Source organism: Eptesicus fuscus, chromosome 3, assembly GCF_027574615.1.
Source record: "Eptesicus fuscus isolate TK198812 chromosome 3, DD_ASM_mEF_20220401, whole genome shotgun sequence".
NCBI lineage: Eukaryota > Metazoa > Chordata > Mammalia > Chiroptera > Vespertilionidae > Eptesicus > Eptesicus fuscus.
Window position 1 is genome coordinate 67,593,286 of NC_072475.1, and position 24,768 is coordinate 67,618,053.

Below are 24,768 nucleotides of genomic sequence, written 5' to 3' on the forward strand. Positions count from 1 at the left end.
GACGGGGTCTCCATTGGAGTTTGGGTGTCAAGAATATGCAGTAGCATCATCTAGCCCCATCAGTTTTCACTTCCCTCAACCCCCTCTGGAATCCCTCACCTAAAGCTAGTTTCTGCCATTTTTTCACACCATGTGATGACAGACAATAATCCCACCTTCTAAGACCAACTAATCCCTTAGCAGCTGCATGAGCTGATCCTATACTTCAGGCTCCCACTTGTATGCATAGCCTCTATAAGCCACCAAAACAATAATAGGAAGGATGGAGGTGACCCCCTTGCTTGCTCCTGCTCATGTTCCTGGAGTTCCACATTGCCTTAGGTCTGCAGAACATAAAAAAGACAACTTTCAGTGGATGTGAGATTCAGCACTGACTCAACTTACTTCACTTTTGTGTAGCATCTGATGCTAATGACAGAGACAAATAGAACTTGTAGGCCATGTCACATGGGCTATACAAAGATAAATAACTACATGGATGGGAAGGCAGAAAGGTTCACTGGGAACATGATGCCTATTCCTATGCCCCATAAGTTTTCCAAAATGACATAAATGATAAAATATTAGTAAGTCCCAAAACACAGACATCTGATGCCTCCAACGAAAGTTTCTTGCTATCTCAGTGCAGAATCTTTGAAAAGCATTATCCTCTCATACTGCACAACTAGACAATCAACCCTTTGAATTGGTTTTGAGCTTTGAAAGAAAAATATACCTATTACCCAAATGGGTTCTTTATTATTTCAAAGTCTGGGGCTAGACGAAACACACATAAAATTTAATATGAAAAAGCTGTGCAGTTTAATCTTGACAAGCAGGAAACCAAGATATTGATGTGTAGCTTTTAATCTGACTTCAATTTCTGACAATATCTTTTTGAGCTTATTTTCTGGCACCAAGATCAAATGCCCTTATTTATAGGTCTCGAACAAAGAAGAACCTATAAAAAGGAAGCCACATTCAGCAGAAAATCCTTTCCACATATTACCAGTAGAACTTACTCAAACTGAACATTTTTTTCTTTTTCTCAACTTAGTGGAGAACATGGAAAGCAAGAAAGAATATGTTAAAGCTCATTTTGCTTTTACTTTCTCAAACTAGAATTTAATTTTCAGTTTAGGCTTAGTTCAGCTGTAACTAACGCAGAATGTGAGAGAAGAGTAAATAAAATATTTCCCAAAGAAAAATAAACAGAAAACACAACTACCACCCTGGATTCTAAAAAACTACAATAACTTTTCATACTTTCCCTAGTAGATGTAAGGAAACTTCTAGGTCGTGGCCTCAAAAGTATAAGCAAGACCTTTTCCAAGATAAGTGTTGTGTTTCACAGACAGGATACCCTGGGTGTGAGGATCTTCTGAAAACTGCAATGTGTCTTTCAAGAGCAGTGCACTTACATTGAAGACCATGGCAAGGCAAGACAGGGGAGATGAATGGCTCCCATTCATCTTTTTAATAAACAGAAAAATGAAAAGAAATGAGGCAATCATATTTGAATATGCATAAGTCATTTCTATAGGGCACCAGTGGTAAAGAAGGTCAGTATACTAAAATAATTCCTTAAAAAACACAGTGGAATTAGAAGAGCAGAAAGACTAGTGGAAAGCCGTGGTAATTCATACAACATTTAGATTCAACCAAATGGGACCACCATTGTTCCCATGAAAATTGCATCCAAATAGCATTTTCTTTTACCTTGGTCTTTTCACCGACAATGTTCTTTTCCAGTTCTGCTATCTTCCGGTTTATGTGATCCAAAATCTCCTTCTCTTTCATCAGTTCAGTTGTTTCAGATTTCTGCTCCCCTTCCAAAAGAGCACATTCCATATCCAACTGCGGACACAAAACAAAGCCCAGAGGTGTTTCACCTTTAGGGAAATTCTCAGCTGCCCACTTTAGAGGTTCATCTTTAACAGCTACCAATTCTAAGAAGTAACTACTGTATCAGCCCGATTGTGGGGCCTAGAGACTATTTCAGAGAGCCCATGAGAGGCTTAGGAATCCTACTGAAATATATCCTATTTTCCTAGAATATAAGAAAACCAATTATTTAATTTTTCTATGATGACCCCTTTTCTACTTATTTCTCAGAATATTTTGCCCTTCTGCTTAGTTTCAGGCTTCACTATGAACCATCTTGGGAGCAACCATGTCTTTCTTTGTTTGTCCCTAGAGCATGGGAAGCAAAAATTGCACTCAGCCAGCAAGCATGCACTGCATTCCTTAGCAATGCCAGCAGGAGGGGCTTCCAGGGTTTGTGCGCAAGCTGACAGGTGAGCAGTCCCCTTCCACTCATGGGGCTGCCTGCATCATCTGTGAGTGCAGACATGCAGATCCTGCCTAGGCAGAATTATTTGCTCTTTCTCACTCCATGGAGGTAATATAAACATTTTCCACCTCTTCAGTTATAGTTATAATTCTATAACCAGAATTACAGTCTGTCTGTGTCTATCTCCCCCTTGGTTTGCAAACCTCTAGGAAGCTAAGTCCATGTTCGATTCATATGTAAATCCCTGCTATAGTATCAACATGATATCCATCTCACAGTAAGCATGCACAGAAAATGTTTATTGGGTTTAACATCATCGAGAGTGAAATGATGTATAATATAATGAAACGATGCATAATATAATGAAACCGAATTTTACCATAGGCTAGTTGATATAAACAAGAGTTAAGTTCCTACAGTATCTCATTAATGTCAGAATGTAACAAAGTTGAACAAAGTAAGTTATTTGAGAACCTGCTGTACTAATTAAGATAAATTCAGTTATACATAAAGTACATGAAAAATGGCTGAATATGTTTACCTCTTTTTATTAAAAAAAGACGGAAAAGAGAAATGTAAAACAAAAAAGGCACTTTTATCCTGCATATATACCCACTGAACTAGTGTTTGCTCATGTTGACTTCTCTGTATTCGGTTTCCAATGCCTGTGGCCTAATGGGCAACAATATTTTAAAGCTAAAAACAAAAGAAAGAAAAGCAGGGAGAGGGTGAAAGAAAAGCAGGAAGAGGTATATGGCTTATACCTCTCTGGAAGATTCATCCATCTGGTCATTTATATCTTTGATTTTTTGTTCAAGTTCCTCGAGGTTGTTCAAAATTGTTATCCGGGTCTCTTCCATTGCAGCCAGCTCCTGAATCCTTTGTTCCTCGTTTATACCCTCTGGGGTCTGCAATTAGTCAACACAGAAAAGAGACGTTCACACTTGAATTCGAGAATTTCCCAATTCATAAACCAGCCCCAGGTCTAATGTTTCCGCCTCCATGCCTATCTGGATTCTAACAGCAGCCTTGTGACGGGTTAGTAGGAACTCTGCATTTCCCCACAGATACTCAGCAGTTGGGTTCTTCGACTAGCTCACAGAACACAACTTAAATTTATAAATTCATATATTCTTAAAATGAAATAACTAAGAGGTTATACAGATGAGGAAAGTGTGGTCCACAGAGATTGTAGTTACTTCTTTACAAGGCAGAGACCTAGAACCTAGGCAAGACTCTGAGCTCTTCCTCGGGGATCTCTTGGGCATGCTGCTGCCTTTCTTTACAAACTCCATCTCTCCCCCATCTCCAAGTGAGAACATCTACTAGTACAACTGACTCTGGAATCTCTACCATACTATTGGGTCCTACCACTAAGGTCATCTGCAAGTGAGCTTTCATGCTTATTCATTTCTTTCCAACACAAGGTGGAAAAAAGCAAGGGCAATCACATGTGGTCCAATCTCACCAAATGTCCCACAAAGTTCCTAAGCAAGAAACGAGAAAGCCAAGAAAGAAATTAAGTGAGAGAAGGCATACTTACTCCCCTGAACAATTATGCCAAACTAGAGGCCTGGTGCATGAAATTTGTGCATGGGTAGGGTCCCTAGGCCTGGCCGGAGATCAGGGTATATCAGGGCCTTCCGGCTGCCAGCCGGGGCCTTCTTTTGTTCCGTGCTGCCCCCTGGTGGTCAGCACATGTCATAGTGAGTGATCAAACTCCCGGTCTCCTGGTTGAACTCCTGAGGGGACACTTTGTATTTTAGACTTTTGTATATATAGATGCCCAGGGAAAAAGGAATGTTGATCATACACACAGCCAAAATATGACTGCTTGTTATTTTAAGAAAAAAATATAGTGAATTGCAAATAGCAAATTTCAAGAATTCAGGTTAATTATCTTGTATATCACCAAGTAGAGACCAGTCTTTCTGTATGTCAAGGAATGCTGGTATATTTAAGTTTCATTACTATTTAAAAAAGAAGTAATTTTTTCATCAGTAAGTCAATGATTCTACAATTTCACAATTAGAAATTAAAAGCAGCAGGTCAGATAAGTAAATTATTTAAGATTATTCACTAATCATTAAAAGGAATATTCAAATGAAAAGAAACTATTAAAATTTATTGTACCTTATTAAGTTCATTTATTTAAAAATCCTGAAAATAACTTTTAAGAAGAAAGGCATCATATTGTGTTCTTTTATTAATATTCTTTACTCTGTACCCCACTTGCTGCTCCTTAAGGAGACTAAATGATTGAGAAGTGACAAGTATCTCAGGTTGACTAGAACAAGGATGGAGCCTTTCCAAGCTGTGACATTTAGCTTTCTAATTGACACCTGAAATCTGTATCTTATTGACTAATAAAACAACTGTGACCTTTTCACCACAGACAATGAATCGCATTGTCCTAGTACTTAGGTGCTTGTTGTAGGGCCCGAGGAATTCCTGTAACAGTGCATGGCATTCCGAAATCACTGACCAGTAATCCTAGCAGGAAAGCCTCAAGAAGGCCGGCATCCTGTTGGGTCAACATTTCATATTAGATTTCAACTTCCAACATGGTTTAAAAATATCTCTCTCACTGGTGGAAGCAAAGCATTAAGAGAAAACAAAAACCGAACCATCTTCAAAACTATAAAGATAGGTAATAGTGGCAATTATAAATATCTGTATAACTCAAAGTTTCACAATAGGTATATTTAATAATAAACAACTGGAGAGGCTGTTTATAGCAATAAATACCATCTAGGAAATTACTGTGTGTGTTTTTTTAACTGTTATTTATAAAAAGCAAAATCTTTAAAAGGCATTCTAAAACTCTGGTTTGTGATAGAATAGGGTGTGGGTGTTGATCTCATTTATATCAAAATAAAGAAAACCGATAGAGAGCCATGGCTGTGGTGGCCACTAAATATCTTTAGCTTTATAGGGAAAGAGAAAGCTTTAATTTTAATCTCTCTGGGATATTTTTATTGTAATGGATAGGATTCCACTCCGAGTGACATTATTTAATAAGCCCATTAACACATGTATGTGCATCCCCAAGTATTCCATCTCTACAGTAATAGATAGACTCAGAGAAAGAGGAGAGAGAATAGGAACTTTGCATCTGCCATTTTTTTGTAGATCTTTTCTTAAAAACGTCTTGCAACCAGATGAGGATGCAAGTGTGAGGGTTTTCCACTGTAGACAGAATGATTACTCAAAAGGAGAAGAGTGAAAAGCTCTCATCACAAAGAAAAAACATTTTTGGTAACTATATGAGGTGATGAATGTTAACAAAATTTATTGTGGGAATCGTTTTGCAACATATGTTAGTCAAGCCATTATACTGTACACCAAGCATGTCAAACTTGTGGCCGGCGAGTTTGACATACTTGCTGTACACCTTAAACTTGTATGGAGTGGTCAATTATATCTCAATAAAATGGCAAGAAAAAGGAGAAGAGTTAGGTACTCTTAACTTTCACCTCAGGTGGTGGCAGATAGGTTGACAAAAGCTAATTAAAATTAGCATATTTCCAAGGTTATCTGTATCTTTAAGTGTTTGGTTAAAGCAAGTTCCAGAACGATTAATCTCCAGTTTCTTAAATATCATTAAAGTCTTTGTTTTATTAAATCGGCTTAGAGTGTTTTTCACATTCCTCTCTTCACTAATCCTTAGTCTGATTAATAACAAGCACTGTACTTTTAAAATAATTCAGTGAGCAGATTACTCCAAGAGGAAGCGCACCAAAAACAAATGGCCAGGACTTTTTAAAAAGATTCCATCTCCTGTCTTGAGGTAACATATGTCTGTCTTCAAAAAGAATAAACAAAAAATGCATTCTCAGGAACCCGACGCCCTCTCACTGGCCCTGTCTAAGCTGCTGTGTGCAAACCACAGGAGCCCCTGACGTTTCCTGTCTCCCAGGAGGCACAGTCTTTTCTTTTGCACAGGGATGCTGCTCTAAGCTCCAGAGGCCTCCTACTCCACAAAAGCACATTTGAGCAATGGAAAACATCTGTCCTGATCTGCTCACTTACATAGCAACAGCTTTCTTGTCACAGTCCTCTTCAGGAGGAAACCTGTCTCCAAAAGGATGGTCCTTAAGGAGAGCTCACAGCTTAGCATCAAAACAAAATCTAGCAGATCTCCGTAAGAGAAGACATGTGAAAGGACTTAGGATAAGAAGGTAGCAAAGGATTTCTGAGAAAACACAATGTGACAACAGGTCAAACTATCAGATGATGGATCATTCACTGTGCCTGAAAGACAACTCTTGAGTTTCCTCCCAGATCCTCGCTTTTAACAGTTGCATCTTTTTGACAATAGAGACAGAGGTCCTATTTGGAGTTCCTCTCCACTGAGAATTAGAACGGGAAATGTAGTCATTAGAAGGAAGAAGGGATTGGACAGTCCAGAGTCTTGATGGTCATGATGCATACAATGGGAGAACTCAAGGTAGGTGACTTCTGATCAGGAGCATTCAACTTTTTTAACAAGAAAAATCTTGTTGCGGCCAAACAAACAAAAATAAAAACAAATGCATAAACTCCCCTGAAGAGTGCTCAGTGTGATAAAGAATTTAGTACCATGATGACATATTTCTTATAATCAGTACATGTCCTTCTCTTATAACAACAACAAAAATAACTAACGTATCTTTTTATATTTGATTCTTCTGCCAAGAATCTCAGAGTCTAACTTAATGGTCAGAGCCACTTAAATAAATAAATTAACTAGTCCTATTTATTTTTAAATAAATAAATTCTTTTTTGATTATGGTACTTGCTTTCCCAGACTCTGCTTTTTCCTGTTTTTTTTTTACTATTTTGGTGTTCTAATTTTATTGTAATATAATACTTATCTTCTAATATATTTTATTATAAAGTTCTCTTAAATTCTTTCTAGAAAACAGGTAGAAGAATTTTTAAAAATTTTCATAGAAAAAAAAAATTCTTAACCTGTGTGAAAAAATAGCACCAAAAATTTTTCCTTGAACTCTATTTTAAAAATCCTCAAATTTGAAAGACATTTTAAAATCAGAAAATGACCAGAAAACTAAATAATAACTATGATGACATATAAATCTTAAACTTTTATATGTCCAAAAAATTTCACAAAAAAGTCAAAGTTACCATTCATGATAAAAGACTAATTTCATTACCAAAATAGTTATTACTCAGTAAAAACAAGGCATTTTCCAAAAACTGGGTGAGGAACATAAATAAATGTATTTAAATACAAATTAACATCTAAAACAGTAAAAAGATGCCCACTTTCATGCATATTAAAGACAAGCTAATTACACCTATTAGCTTAGCAAATTGAGAAATTTTGATAATAAACAGCCTTACCAAGTGTATGGAGAACAAGGTGTTCTCATAAAATAAACTGTTGAAAGTATAACTCTTTTGAAAGTACAATTTGGAAATACTGATTAAAATAAAAAATATATAAACTCGTTGACCTAGCATTCCACTTTTAGTAAGCGATCTTACAGATATTTGCACAATATTATCTATAACTGTGCAAATATATATATATATATATATATATACACACACACACACACATATATATATATATATATATATATATATATCCTAGAATATTTGCTGCATGCAGATTTTACTAGTCAAAAACTGGAAACAACTTAAATAGTATTCCCAAACATAGAACACTAGTCAGCCATTGAAATGAATGAGGTAAAGCTGTGTATACTAATATGCAAAGATGCCCAAGACATTTAGGGAGGGGAAAAATGCAGAACACTGTGTATATGTCTATGCCTATAATATATGGCCGCGTATGCACAGAAATATTAGGAAAGCATGTAAAACACTTTGTGTTTATCTCTCAGGCGTACAACTCAGAAGGGACAGAATGGAGAGAAACCTTTCTTTCTACTTTTCTGAGCTGCTATATTTTTTACAGTGCAAATTTACTGCTTTATAATAAACACTAATTTGCTACACCTTGCTAATACCTCGTAAATTGACACTTCACTGAACTCATTTAGAAAACAAGCATGATAAAGCCTCTAGTCTCTAGGCTAATGCAGAGGCCCAGTCCTGGGCCCTCAATCCCAGTCTCTGAGCTGTCTCCTTTACCTTCGGCAGGATACTTAGGTAAGAGGACTCGTTGGAAGCTTTCAGAAAGGCAGAGGGGGGCGGTGGGGGAGTCCTGGCGAGGTCCCTGAGCAGTTCCTCGTTCATGGCGCTCCTGGGGGAAAGGAAGCTGGCACTGCTCTGACTCAGGCTCCCGAAGACTGCCAAGTCCGCATCGTGGCCAGCACCTTTCTGGTGGCACCTGTATCTGACATCGGGGTTCACCAGGGCTTCTTCAAACACAGAATCCTCATCAGAGATCTGCAGTTTCTCAAGCTCCTTATTGATTTTCTGCACATCTGCCACGGTGGTGCCAAGGGACAAGCGACTGTCAGGCTTGGTGTATTCAGCACAGAGGCTGAGGATGGTCTCCAGACGCTGTCTCTCCTAAAACACAAGGGGAGGAGAAGGTCAGTGAGTCTCTGAGAACGGGGACACCTCCAAATAGAAAGAATGAAGAGGCTGGGACCACTGGTGATTTTGTCCCACACTTGAGCCCACAGACACTTGGCTGTAATGATTTCCATCTTCTCTGATGGACACATATAAGGATCCAGATGACATCAAGGTTAACAATGTCTGATATTCCTCCCAACCCATATTCTGGGCTGTCCCCTTTAACTGTACGTACCAGTGCCGGTCCTAGCCCATAGAAGCAATCAGTAAGCCTTTTCTTGATTTAACAATTTTCCAAACACTTGAAAGGGTTTGTAAATCTCTGTTTCAAAAAATATTCACCCCCCCACTCCCTGTACCTATCTCCCTTCAACAATATCTAACTCTTTCATCACTGTAGATTTAGTATTTGTCCTTAAAATAAATTCTCTAATTTCCTATAGAAATATCATTCTACTGTTAGACACACAAAAAGAAAAAATGCAAATTTTAGAATTTATTAATTTAACAGGCATATCTAGGTCTTCATTTTATTTCTTGAAATGATTCAAAAATTTCAGCTCTTTTTTATGTTTCATCACCATGTGAAGGTATTTTCCACCAATTTCTCACACGAGTAATTGAAATGATAAAAAGATGGGAATGTTGCATGAAAATGAAGACTATTTGACGTTGTGTCCAGACAGAAAGACAACAGTGTCCAGACAGAAAGACAACAGATTCTGAAATCATTAAATCTTTGATTCATTTTTCTGAAAAATAAGATGATTGTTCATTTGTTTTTTTAAAAAAATCAATATATAGGCCATTGATGTCTATAATGGTACCACTAACGGACACTCCTCTCATTCCCCATGCAAAACAAGTAGCTAGATATGATTCTTGACTTTAAATAAATTTACTAAATATTTGTGAACAATAGGGTATAATTTACAAAATGCTTATCATAAGCCTAGACAGCACTGTTTGGGTTGAGGAATCTCAACATCTTCACCTTAATTTTAATATCTAAGGGGAAAGAAAAAAAATAAAGTAACAAAAAACATGTGTTGTGATGAAATCTACCACACTGAAAAGAGAATTCAAAAGCCTTCTAGGGAAAAGCCTTTTCAAACTGGACATCAGTTTCAAAACAGAAAACTTTTAAACGGCACTGGGCTGCTATTTTTCATTTCTAATTGCAGCAAATCTATAAAGACACAATCCCGAAGGCAGTTTGCTTTTTATTAGTCAAAGGAGTGTCAAGTAGAAAAGTCAAGTAGGTACAGAGCAACATAATTCCCTGGTTTCCATGAAATACATTCATTAAATGACAAGATAGAAGTCATTTGAGTTGTATGTGACTTTTATCTGGTTTCTAAACACGCCCCCAACCCCCCCCCCCTTCAAATGCAATAGCTTGATCAAAAGGACTATTAAACGGGTTGCTATAAGCCCCCACCTCCCTTTCACTGTCTGAACTTCTGGACTCCAGCTGCAGCTCCGTCCTCATGGCCTCTTCCCACTGCAGGCACTCAGAGCCACACACCCGCCTCCCGGGAGCGCTGCACCCGGTCCATCCAGGAGCCCGGTCCTTATTTATCGCCACAGCTGCCACCAGCTGCCAAGCCCTACCCACCTCAGCTTTATGGGGAGGGTGGGAGGGGGGTGGACTCAGCATTCATTGCCTTATTTTAAACCTCTCCAACAATCCGGAATATGCAAAAAAAACCTGCAAAGGGGATGTGTGAGGAAGGGGACAGGAATGAGATGTTACATCTTACCCTTCTCAACAGCATCTGCCTTAGAGGCTAATCTCCAAAGAAAAGTGTTCTTTCTACCCTTTAGGGAAATTCAGTTGAAGCATCTAAACTCAGTTTTTACTAATCTCTCTAGATCATAGAGTGTATATATGAGCCTGGACATTACATTTGGGATTTTTTGGAAATTGTCAATTTCCATTTACCAGGGCTCTCAGGACATGTGGCCTTCAAAAGCATAAAAGATACTTCTGCCTGGCTTATAACACATAGCAAAATTCCTCCCACATCTCCTTCCCAAAATAGTTTCTTTTGCTGCCAGTGCTCTTGCTTAATTCCAGAGGGAATAAATGATCCCAGCCTGAAGATGAATGCTATTTCAGAGAGTGAAACGCGGCATTCAAAGTCTTGTGCACAGGAAGTTTGGTCTACTGGTATGTGCTTCTCTATTCTTATCACCCCATTCACAAGCCAATCTGTCTAGGCTTTAATCACACACACACACGCACACGCACACGCACACGCACACGCACACACACCACTGCTGCCCACGAGTCTATAACAAATTCAGGCCACGCCGTGGCACACTGGCCCCATAAAAGCGGCACCAAAGAAAAATACACTGATGATGGAAAGTGCGTCAGAAGAAAGTCTGCAAAGCATTTCAGAAAGCACTACAAGAAGCCTTTTAAGGAAAACCCTGAACAGAATTTCCCCTCAGACAATAATTCTCCCTTGAGTCCGCTTCACTCTGGAGTTTTGTTCCTTCCCATTCATCACACCAATATTCTCCACTCTGCATGACCTAAAACCAGGGTGATTGCTCCAGACCAGGACACTCTGAGAATCAAATAGGGCACTATTAATAATTATGCTGAAGCCGAAACCGGTTTGGCTCAGTGGATAGAGCATCGGCCTGCGGACTCAAGGGTCCCAGGTTCGATTCCGGTCAAGGGCATGTACCTTGGTTGCGGGCACATCCCCAGTAGGGGGTGTGCAAGAGGCAGCTGATCGATGTTTCTAACTCTCTATCCCTCTCTCTTCCTCTCTGTAAAAAATCAATAAAATATATTAAAAAAATAATTATGCTGGAACATCAAGTGCAAACTGGGACTGGCAAACTCCCTTAAGTTCGATTTTCTTTGGCATTTCACCTGGCCCAATGCCGAGTTGGGAGGCTACTCTCTTTGAGATCTTTACATCCTACCTCCTTTCCAAACCAGCAAATTACTGCACATTCTCCTGAAAAGCCACCAGTACAGAACCTAAATATCCACATGGTCCATGCTGCTAGGGTTTAGAAAGCAGGTCACCTCAAAACAAATTATTTCAAATACATTTTTATTTTTTCTCCCTTTCCATTTCCCCTCCCCTCCATCCCCATGTACCACATATATCAAATCAAAGAAAGCTTTGGAGACACAAGATCTTACAAAATATAACTAAAGAAAATGGTGTGCAATACTTCCCTTCGGGATTAAAAAAATAAACAAACAATTGTGGGGTGAGTGTCTCTTTCATGACCTTAGAGTTTTCTTTCCTTTCAGGGGAATGTGTCTGGCATTGCCCCATTACAGTTCCCAGCCCTCAGTTCACAGTCCTCCTCCATCTCCTCAAACCATCCAGTTTCCTTGGAATCAACTACAGCTAGTCTAGGCCATAGGACTCTCAATAGAATGCAGAAACAAATTAAGCAGAAAACTGCTGATACTTAACCACAGGTAAAATATTTTTTCAAATCCTTCTGTTATAATTAAATATATTAAGTCATTACCTGAAACATAAGGTCAATCTTTAATGGTTAGATATAATTTAGTTGAAAGGAGATTGTTTTTGCTTAAGAGGACCTTTATAACTGATAGGTATGACTTTACTTCTCTCTACTGTTAACCCTAGAGATTCAGTATCTCCCTAATCTTCAATTCAACAGATATTTTAAGTTACTCAATGCCCAGTAATATGCTGGTGACACCAAGATGAAAAAAGACAACATTTCTAGCCTAAAAACTTTAACAGAAGGCACAAATGGGTAATCAATTAAAGAAAACAGTGATAATAGAGGTTTTCAGAAAATTTATGAATTCACATATAGCGAAGAAAAATGTAAAAATTACAGAAAAACAAATTTGAGTTGAGTTCTCAAGAATAAATGAGTCTGTGTGACCTATTGAACGGGGGGCGGGGGGGGGGGGCAGGACATTTCTGTAAAGGAACCATACCATCAAAGGCATAGTGTGGTGGAATATCCCAATTGCTCAGCAATCAGCAACTACTATGTAGCTAGGGAGATGGGACTCTTCATAGGAAGAGGGATGAAGTACCTACATAGAAATAGGCCAACTTTCTTCCTCTTTATATAAGGACTCAAGAGATCTCAATAGCCCTAAACAAACTTTTGAAATAAATTCATAGACCCTGGTCGGAAAGTGGATGGCAGAATGAGAAGAGCTGGGCTGACAGCATTATTTCTAGGATTCCATGAGCAAATTCTCATGTCTTCATTGGGGGGGAGGGGAGGGAAGACAATCAGGAGGAAAAACAGTAGCAGTAAATCTTTTATGTGAGTCTACTTGTTTTTAGAGATAAATCCCTTGGGATAGTAACTGAGGCTCCTAAGATCAGTTCTCTTTCTGGACACAGTGAAATGGTTCTTCTCTTCCCTACCCCAAATTAGATGTGACTATCAAACTTGCCTGGGCCAATGAAATGTGAGAAGCGATGTGTGTCACCTCTGCCTGAATAGCCAGTGTATGACTCATTGCACACCTTGCTTGCCATGGCAGAGTGACAGAGGGTGCTGGCTCCAGCCGCCTGAACCCTGAGAGAGGAAATGTGGAGCGGAGGCTTCATTCACTCTGTGCTGGACACACAGTGTATCGTCACACAGCAAGGTGGGTGGGGTAATGCACCCTGACTCCACAGGGAGAGGTGAGTAGAAGCTTCACATTGGAAACCTCCTGACTCTGCCTTTTTCTTCTTTTGGCTGATCTTTATCTATAGCCTTTCCCTGTAATAAATGATAACTGTGACTAGAACAGCTTTCAGTGGGTTCTGTAAGTCTTTCCAGCAAATTATTAAACACTGGAGGCCTGGTGCATGAAATTCGTGCACTGGTGTGTGTGTGTGGGGGTCCCTCAGCCCACCCTGCCCCCTCTCACAGTCCGGGAGCCCTCAGGGGACGTCCTACTGACGGCTTAGGCCCACTCCCTGTGGGCCTAAGCCATCAGTAGGCCTCCCTCTGCAGGAGGCAATCTGGCTGATCAAGGGAAGGTGCCGCCCCCATCACCCCGCTGCTGCTGCCACTACTGGCCACCGCAGCCACCAATGTGTTTTTATCAACACAGACTCCAGTCCCTTCACCACGAAAAAATGACAACTTTCTTTAGGCATTTTCAAGATGTGTCTTTCATAGGATATGACCTTTCTTTATTTCTTTCTTCTTTTTTTTTTTTTAATCCTCATCTGAGGATATTTTTCCATTGATTTTTAGAGAGCGTGGAAGAGAGAGGGAAAGACAGAGAGAAACATCAATGTGAGAGGGACACTTTGATGGTTGCCTCCTGCATGAGCCCTGACCTGGGCCCTGGCCAGGGAGGAGCCTGCAGCCTAAAGTAGAACTGCTAAATTAGATACAATCTGGCTAATGTCCTATAGGACAATAAAACCATCACTTTTTGAATTAGTGTGTCTTATAGACAGAAATTAGTTACATCTTTAAAAGCCTAAAAATTCTTTTAATCTTCTCACTTTGCTGATCATTATATGTAATTTTCCAGGGCTGTAAAATGTCAAACTACATGGCACTTATTATAAATAGTGTGTCAGGAAATGATCATTCTGTCGGCCTCTAATGCCCCAATTATACTGAAAGGACTTGCTATCAATGTTTTACTGTGGGCATGTGCTGGGCCGCGGTCTGTGCTCCCAGGCTGCTTAGCGAGGCCGCCCTGGCCTCCCGGAGCCGGAGATGGTGCCGGGAAGGCTGCTTTGGGGGGGCCACCCTGGCTTCCCAGGGCTGGTGATGGTCCCGGGAGCCTGCGGGCATGGCTTGGTGCCGCCTCCCTCGTTTCCTGGGGGCGGCGATGGTCCTGGGAGGCTGCGGGCTTGAAGCCCATCCCTGGGATGCAGGCCGCTTGGCACCGCCCCACCCCCGGCTGCTCGGCGCCTGCATATGCAAATTAACCCGACATCTTTGTTGGGTTAATTTGCATGCTCACTCCTGGTTGGCTGGTGGGCGTCGCGGAGGTATGGTCAATTTGCATCTTTCTCTTTTATTAGTGTAGATGAAGGAGGTGTTGGGGAACTCTTTGACTTGCAATTGGTGTCCAGTGAAGGTGGTCATGTGTAGAGACAGTGCCCTTTCACTGGTTTTCACACTTACCCAAACATTGCCATAGTATTGTTTTTTTTATCAGTTTAGAAAAATGATCTGATTAAGAAATTGTGTATATATAAGTAAGGAGTTTTAATTGTTTGGTTTTACAAATTATCCTCATGGAAGTCACTTTAATATATAGCTAAGAATATTTTATTTTACAGTCTGTCTGGGAAGTCCACATTCAGACTTGGTCAGAAAAATGCTTTATTCTTTACCCTTAGTTTAAACAGATGTGCATGTGTGCCTCATCAGAAAGGCTGAGCTGGAAAGAGGTCCAACTGATGTATGAGAGAGTAATGGCTTTGTCTGACTGTATCTGTTTTGGAGGGGACCGCAAGTTATCTGGAGAATTACTAATAATGTGACAGCTATTGATTGATTAGTAAGCATTTGTTATGTGCAGATTAGTACGAGGATTTTGCATCATATACCCCTATTCTCCACCCATTGGAATGGATAACTGTATACTGAGGGAGGGTAAGACATATGCAAGTAACTAGGACAACATTGACCACTCAGTGGTTTTTCAGTACCTGCTTCTAAAATAGACTCAGTGCACTCAAATACACAAGCACACCCAGAGGAGACCAAGGCCGTCCTGCCTGAGCACCCTGAAGTTCCCTCCTGTAACTATCTCTATGTATCTGGTCCTCCTTTCTCCACTGCACCACAGTGCATGAACTCTGGAGCCAGACTTCTTGGGTTTGCCTCCTGGTTCTGTTGCTACTTGTGTGCCCCTGGGAAAGCCATTCAGCTTCTCCCAGACTTCATTCCTCATGTAAGAAACAGAGGATTACTGGGGTATCTACCTAACAGGATGGTCGAAAGTATTAAAATTCATAATATAACATACGGCTGGCACTTAGAATGCTGTCTGGGACAAAGTGAACACAAGGTGTTATCTAAGGAGAGTCCCCAGGCTGAGCCCTCTGCCTGCACCATTGCACATATGCCCTCTCACCATCCTTGTGGGGTATCCCAATGACCCCTTCTCCTACACTCATTTCTTCTCTGTGACTGCATCCCCTCTGTCTGAAAAATAAAGAATAATTTTTATCATATTACTCAGTACATCTACTCTTCTACTTCAGACACCTCCACCTCTACTACTCCCATCACAAAGTAGTTGCTAGTGCTTAAACCTCATCCCCAGCCCTTTGCAATCTAGAACAATGTATTCTGCCTGTAAGAGAAGGGGCACCTCTCACTTCTCCGGGAAAATCAGGAGTAAAGTGACGAGAAATAGAAGAAGTGCTTAAAATCAAGGCAGCAGGACTTTTTATGAAGAAAGCCACTCTCTGTGATTTTATATTTCAATGACTGTGGGGCAAACTGACCTCTCTCCCCCACAGAACCACTGGACACTCAGGGCAGAATCTCTGTGTCTAAGATTGATTACATGGAAAGAACATGGATTTGGATCTGAAGTTCTGGCACTCATCAGAACTCTAACATAGGAGTTTTGATCAAGTTCAACCTGTTACCTGGTCTGTAAAACAGAGATAAGTGCCTACCCTAGAGTTCTTGGGAGAATTCAATGTAGCATGTTTTATATACTTTACTAGTAGCCCGTTTGCACGAAGATTCGTGCAATAGACCTTCATTCACCTGGCTGCCTGCACCAGTTTTCTGCCGGCACCGGGGACCCAGGCCTTGGCTGTGGCCACCGCCTTCTACCTTCTTTCAGGGTCCCGGTGCCGGCAGAAAACTGGTGCAGGTGAAAACTGCACCCTAGCGTCCCTGTGACCCTATCGCAGGAGCGAGCCGACCCCCCAGGTCGGCTCGCTCCTGCGATCGGAGCAGGCACCCGGCTGGCGCCCAAGGCCAGGAAAGCCCCGGGCGGCTTCCCGGGCCTTGGGCCCCGCCCACACCCCAGCGTCCCTGCCACCCGATCGCAGGAGCGGTTCGGCTGGCTCCTGTGATTGGAGCAGGTGCTTCCCTTCAACAGTTTCCTGGTGGGCGTGGTTGATGGGCGTGGCTTGGTTGGTGGGCGTAGCGAAGGTGCGGTCAATTTGCATATTTGTCTATTATAAGGTAAGATACTAAAACGTCTAAAGTCTGTGCCTGTCACATAGCAGGTGCTCACTGTTTGTTAACCACAACTAGAGATGGTTTCCATAAAAATTTGAAGTGAGATAGATCATTGTCTTGTGGGTCCTGGGGAACCATCTCTAATACTGGTTAACAAGCAAACCTTAAGACCAAACCCAATTTTGTTCAGGCAAAGGAAACGCAAGGAAGATGTTTCCCTGAAAAAATGCACAAATCTATAGGATTCCTCTGCCCTTCTGGAAGGTGAAAAAAAATCCTTCACTGCCGCTGCCCCAATTCCTTCTGCACGGTGGGCCAGGCACTGCACCCGGGCAACAGAGCTCTGCCCAGTCACCACAGCAGCCCAGAGACAAAGGAATCTTTCCAGCCCTCACTGCCATTTGGTCCCTCAATCCCCGCCAATACAGAGCAGCATCAGGATGGGGCAAAGGAGGTTCACAATTCTAGGTACAGAAAACACAACAATTAATACATGAGTAAACTCTGTAAACCTACTTTGGGGCTTGCATATTCCCTATAGCACCTTAAGTCCAGCAGAGTAGCTTCTAGAAATAACTGCCCTCCAAAAATCCATTCTCCCATCCAGTGCGCACACTTCAGCCCTGACATAAAACCTAGGTTTCTACTTCACACTGCCTGTGGCTCCACTTTAAACACCAGAGACCATCAGAGTCCCTGCCCTATGGGTGCAGCACGCAAATACCCGAGGACCGCAACATATCCTGCCTCTGCTCATACTCACACAGATACTCAGTTCTTTCAGTCTCACTTCATAAATCAGTTCCTCACACTCCTGGTCATTTTCTAAAAAAACATTATTATTCACCAGTGTCAACATCTTCCTTAAACCCTTACCTTCTACTATTACTAGCTGTGTCTCTATTTTAGGAAGACCCTGCACTTTAATATACTATATATGAATATAAAATAAGTATATATTTAATTATAGCACATTTACTAAGTGCATTTAATTATTATTAATGGTGGGAAGTGATCAACCAAAGAATTTGTATGCATATATATATGCATAACCCATGGACACAAATAATAGGGTGGTGAAGACCTGGGATGAGAGGGGGGATTAGGGGGACAGAGGTGGGGGGCGGGCTAGAAGAGATCAATGGGGGAAAACAAGGGACATATGTAACACTTTCAACAATAAAGATTTTAAAAAATAGATGTAATATTTTAATATGTACTATGTTACATAATTAATAGGTTTTTTTATATATACATATATATGCTGATGTAACATTTACTTTTATTTTCATTCCATCAAACATGTCTTAAAATATTACCACTTGATTTAATTAATCCTGTTATTTTTTAACTCAAGAATGTTTTTCACCATTTGCTTTTCCCACCAATTATTTGCTTTTGTTAGGCAGACAAGTTAATCTGTAACACAATGACCACCTAAACTAGGATCTTCTGTACTTTAGTCCTTTTCCTGATGCTGTTCACATCACTTTGCCATTTAAAATCTACTGGCATGGCAGTTACACAATAGTCATGGGGATGTAAAGTACAGCACAGGAAATATAGTCCATAATATTGTAATAACTATGTATGATGTCAGATGGGTACTAGATTTATCAGGGTAATCACTCTGTAAGTTATATAAATATCTAATCACTGGGTTGAACACTTGAAACTAATATAATATTGTATGTCAATGTAATTGAATAATAAAAAAAATTTAATCAAGTGGTAGACTTGAGGTTTATGAAAAGTTTTACTGTTATAAAATACTTGGGTTTAGTGAATTATTCTTATTCCTTTTAATTCTACTTAGCATTTTTTTCAAAATTGTCCTTTCTCCAATTCTAAAAAATAATCCCAGAACTGGGGTATGGTTTTTAGCAATTTTGAGTGAGAAACATACATTTTTCCAAACCAAAATTCTTCAACAGAACAGGTCCCAAAAGAAAGGTTTGCTCCTTGTGGTCACTTAAGACTTCAAAAGAGCAAAATTCTTGGATGTTTGAACTTTGAAACACTAATCATTTCATTGACTTCCGCTTCTGGGGAGAAGTAATAGTATAACGAGGAACCCTGGACATTTTACAGTATATCAGACACACATAAGAAGACCATGAAACATGGAGAAAGACAGCAGATCAGCTAGGAACTAGTACCCGAGGAAAAACACAGAAATGAGTCCCCTGGGATTTCCTTGGCCACATACATCCCAGATTGTGAGCTAAAGAGAGGCAACAACATGCAACACCCTCACGAAATCTGCAGGGAATTATGTAGAGTGAATAAAACTGAAATCAAAAGGTTACATAGCATAAGCTTGTATTTATGTACTATTCTTGAAATGAAGAACAGATGAGCCAGGGGTCAAGGAGGAGATGGAGGGTAGGAGGAAAGTGGGAGTGGCTATAAGAGGGCAACAGGACAAACCCCTGTGGTGTTAGAACTGCTCTGTATCTTGACTGTATCAAGTTCAATATCCTGGTTGTGATATTGTGCCCTAGTTTAAAATATGTTACCACTGGAGGAAACTGGGTATAAAGTACACAGATCTCCAAATTATTTCTTATAATTGCACCTGAATCTACAATTTCCTAAAAAGATTAACTTGGGGGGCGGGGGGCGGGAAATGTGCCTTCTAATAGGTCTTAACCTGCCTTTGAAATGGCTGAATCAAAACTCTTCTGTTGAAAAAGTGGTGAATACATTTGCATTGTAATACTTGTTTTAGACTAAAAATAAAGCTCAAACTTTAAAAATATCCTTCATAGCAAATATTCCAACGAACTTTTCTAGAATTGAGGAAGAAAATTTTTCATTGTAAGAATTAGCTAGCAACCATAAACTTACTTGATGAGAAATTTAAAAAAAGGTAGATAATAAATGGCTTTTAATTTAGAGACACTAAGTAACTTGAAAAACAAATATGGGAATCGTTTTTCCTAGAAAATATCAATAGTACTCCCTCATTACCCCATTCCTATGTACCTGTTGATATAGATATAATATATTTTGAATTTTCATCTAGTTTGTACATTTTTCTATAAAATTTGAGCTTTATTTCTCATTTCTCAACAAGTTCTTGTGTACATTGGTTTACCAGGTTATAAAAAGGAGACTTTTTCCATAATCCGTAGCTTATAGGGCCTCCTTTTTTACCTAAATTACCTTTTATATTTCAGCATTTAACCTGAGAATGCTAAACTATGTTAAGTACTATTCACAGTACAGGTCCCTCAGTTCTGAGCAGGGATTTTTAAATGTGTGGCACCATCAAGAGGCACCAGCTTGCACTGCCACTGTAATAAGAACCTGGATAGGGTTTGCTTTCAAATACAGAAGAACCTGCTTTTAATAGTAACTGTCACAGACTATTGTACCACAGAATTACACTAAGATTTTAGCCTCTGCTTCCCCAATGTGGAGTCACTACATTGTTGCTAAACACCACTTTTTCCTTTTCTATCCCCCTCCCAGCCCTCCAAGTGAAAAAAAAAAAAGTGGTAATTTTTTATTCTAGGTTAACTGGGGACAGTTGACAATCCTAATTTGCTAATGATTGTTTCAATACTTATTGAACATCTACATATATGCCAACCATTTTCTATTTAAAAGATAAAGTCTTTATTCTCTAGTGACTCAAGGTGATCTGACCAGAGATAGCAGTCTTTTTTATAGTACCCACAGTTATATATTTACTTGTACTTTATTAGAAATTAAAGAAGTCGGCTTAGAGATTGGATGATTTAGTTATGCAGTAAATAGCATCACCAATTTAATCCTGTGCTGTGCAATATATTCTAACTAATTTCACTTTTTTCTTCCCATTTTTCTTAACATAAGAAAATTTTAGATTATGTGGTTCACATTTATGGCTCACATTACTAGTATATTTCTGAGCTAGACTCTATAAACCATCCAAACAAGGCATAAAAGTGAAAGAAGGCAGGGAATCACAAAGAATTGGCTGGCTGTTTTAAACATCAGAGCTAAGTCAAGCAAGACTCCACAGAAAGAAGGCAGGCGTTGCTAAATCTGGAGATTAAATCATGTAATGTAATCATGGACATTCTGACTCAGAATACAGGAAGAGATTCATAATACCTTAATATCCCTTTAAAAAGTTTGAGCTACCAAGTTTATTTGGTTAGAAAAACCAACCTCTCGCCCCATTTGCAGTTTAACTGGCTTACTCCCCACTAGTGCAAACATTTTAAAAAAATTAAAACTACAGTCAGGATGTAGCAAGAGGAAGGGCCACATCAGGAAGGAGATGCCTTTCAAGTCAGACTAGAGGACAAAAGAGTTTTCAATACCTAAGCTTGCCTTCACATTCCAAACACAGTCTACATAAAAAAAAGAAGAAAAGAAGAAGAAGAAGAAGAATACTATGGCTAGGCAACAATAGTCATTCTCTTAACATTGTCCATTCTGCACCCAACCAAGAAATGCTGTCAAATTTGCAATACAGAAAGATCTGAATGCCCCAATATTTCCTTTGGGGTCAGGAGCCACTGAAGTGGATGCAGCAAGAAGCAGGTAGAAAAGCAACACACAGCTACAGGTAGAGTAACTTTCACCTGTTTCCTCCCTGGTCTTTAAAACAGTACCTGTGTCTTATCAACTTAAGATTAAACAACATACATTTATGTTATAAAATTCCATATCTCCTTAAATATGCTCAATTGCATACTTTTACTTAATTTTAGAAACATTAGAGATCTATGGTCTACTCAACAGTAACCAGCCTTGGTTTTTGTATGATCCCGGAGAGCACCAATTCTTATAAAGACTGATATACATTTTTCAAAATAAAGAAAAATAACTCATTTTCACATTTTCATTTTTAATTGAAAACGGGAACGGAGTTTCTCCATTCCTGGAAATCAAATGTATGCATTTGTGCTAATTTAGTTGCATCTTTTGTATAGAGCTTCACTATTATCTGGAACTTGGTGCACAAACTTAAGGTTGAAATGTCTGGGAACTAAGGGTACAGCCTGCAGCACAGAATAAGGAAAGTCACAATAAGTGTCATGAATGAGTCAAAAACATTCACTTACTCTTCTCCAAAGCATGCATGCAATGCTGCCCTCGTCTTCTGGCCACGGGTTGGATGTACAGCGATGAGTAAGACAGACATAGTCCCTACCTCTGGCAACTTAAAATGTTTTAGTCATAAACTGATTTCAGAGGAGCTATGCAAAACACCTTCCAAACAATGGAGAATTGTCTCAGACATTTCACCTGTTCAAATAATAACCACCATGGAGATATTAACATGCACTTGAAAGAAAGCCAACCTTTATCTTCAATACGGTAGAGCATATAAAAAGTTGAAAACCTTATTCCATGATGCCTGATGACAGCCGGCGTCATATTACAACATGTTTGAGAAATAAATACCAAGTCTGGTCTTACATAGTTCTAAGCAGCGACAATACTGTTTATCAGGGCACCGCAGAGGACTGCCGTCAACCAGACAGAAAATATTGGATTGCTCTACAAAGCAATTTGTGGGAGTACATCGGTTCTCCACAATAGCACACAGATGCTTTTGGTAATGGAACCAAATGAATACCCTTAGCAGCAGCAGGGTTTTCTTTCAGATTCTTTTTCTTTTTTTTTTCTTTTTAAAAGTACTTAACTGCTCCAGACCATAACAAGTACAAGATAGCCATCGCTATCTCGGAATTACTGGGAGGGTATCAAATGAGATGAATAAAAGAATATCTTGTCTATGATTTCTCTATCCTCTGGAACATCTGTTTGTCAAAGGATCAGCATCCCAGCCCACTAGAGATCCTTTATGCATTACTCCTAATTGGAAAACAATGCAGAAGTAGGAAGTTTAAATGACCATTGACCAGCCCTAAAGGACATCATGAGGTGTGAGAACTGAAATGCACACACTTTATGCACATTGGACCCAATCAAGACCTCACTTATATCTAGTAACGCTTAATTTGGAATATTTTAAAATAAGACTTGATATCTGATTTCTAAAACCATAAAAAAAGAAAAAGCTGGCATAATAAAAGCAAGGTTTGGCAGCCGAGAGCAAGAAAGAAGAAAAATTATAAAAAGCTAAACATCTCAAATAGCACAGCAGTTGGAGGCTGCGTGCTATAGACTCCAGGAAATTTATTATGCCCCATTAATAGGTCCTCAGAGGTTCATAATTAGGGTTCAATCTTTAAGACTCAATTAAAAGTAAAGAAAAAACAAACAGATGAAACACTGCTATAATCAAAGCTAAGTAAAAAAAAAAAAAGTGCTGAAATTAGATTCGTGAACTGGCTCTCTGCTGCTTGGTTTCCTCATTAATGAGTTCAATAAATCTTTGGCATCTATTCATTCTGTATTTGTGTAAGAGTTGTGTTTATTTTTTGAAAATTATGCTTTGACAATTTGGAAGTCCCAGTGAAAAGTCCAAGTGGACTGCATCGCTCAGGAAGTATATACCTCATGGGCTGGACGCCCAGGCACAGCTTGCCTTTGGCTCCTGGAGCAAATCCCAAATGGCAGTAGATCTTGACCTTCACTGCCTCGATCTTCTCTGAAGGCTTTGTTTTCCTACCCTGTGCTTTTGTTTTTGTTTCTGATTCTCAGCCAAGTTTGATTGGGGTTTTGGTTCACAACAACCTGTAGTTATTATCCCTATTGGTGGCAGCAATGACTGGGAATTATGACTGGGAATCTGGTTTTGTGGTCTGACCACTTGGTGATCTGTCCGGTAGAACTGGAATCTAGTCTTGCTCAGGTGAAAGATGACTGGACATTTGTTTATTGTTGGTTTTAACTTGTTTGCTGCTTTTCTATTTGTGAGTTCAAATCAGGACAATATTTTGTGCCCAGTGGAAAAGCCATTAGTCTTGCTCCAGTGTTTACTTTTGATCTGTAGCAGAGGCCATTGAACTTATGCTCTAAGTTCTTTATTTGTCTGTGTTCTGTACCTGAGGGGGCAGCGGGGAGAATCACTTGTGTGGGCAAGATATTTTCCTACCTCCTGAGGACAATAATAAATTAAAATAGAAGGACCTCTGTTTCTGATTAGTTTATAGAGAGTAATAGCATTTAAATAAATCTTACATTTCCCAAATTCTAGAAAATAAAATTCAAAGAACTTTGATGTGTTCCTTTTTGAGAAGAAGACATTTCTCATCAAAACTACTGACTTCATAAATGTTTTTTCCCCTTAGGAAAAAAATTTCCATGATGAAAGTGAATACTTATATAAGTCAGGCTGACTTGATAATCTTATTTTAAAAACAGCTCTATGCCTTTTCCTTATTTAATCAGTGTATAGTATAATTCAAGTACAATTTCATTTTTAAATAGTTTGGATTTGGTTTATCATAAAGAGATTAGTTTATCTGAACTTCTTAAATGTCATACATTAGTTTACCTCATAGATAAGCTAAGTTACTTTCATATGATGCTTAAGATTATGAAAAATATAAAATCTGTGCTCAACTAAACAAAATTATAAGGGTAACCAACCTTTTCATATCAATAATAAGTATGTTCTGTGATGTGTCAGCTTAAACCTAATTTCCAATCTTTAGGGACCTTTGTCTTAAAGTGTGTGAAAGAAAACCGTGAAGAACAAAAGTTGATGAAAATTTTAAAATTGTAGGTCTGCAGAAATGGAGCTTTATTTGACTTGGTTTGTAACATCTGCAAAGAGTTAAGTCTATAAAGACATTAGAAGATGTTAAAATTCTGGCAAAGCTTATAAAGGTTTATTTCTGAAGTACTTATTTTTGTTAAATGTAACGCATGACAAGTACCCTATTAATGTAAAACTAAAATGCAGTTATCTTTACTGAAATGGAACATTGATCTTGGAG

General features: G+C 39.3%; 1 protein-coding gene across 1 annotated transcript in view; it reads right to left on the minus strand.

The window, feature by feature from the left end:
* The window catches only part of PHLDB2 (pleckstrin homology like domain family B member 2), a 114,124-nt gene that overhangs the window by 53,419 nt on the left and 35,937 nt on the right, over positions 1-24,768 (minus strand). Inside the window, exons 3-5 of the mRNA XM_028153259.2 lie at positions 8,375-8,758; positions 3,037-3,180; positions 1,699-1,836 (exon numbers count right to left, since the gene is read on the minus strand). Coding sequence (XP_028009060.2) covers positions 1,699-1,836; positions 3,037-3,180; positions 8,375-8,758 — 666 coding nt within the window. The remainder of the gene's footprint in view (positions 1-1,698; positions 1,837-3,036; positions 3,181-8,374; positions 8,759-24,768) is intronic.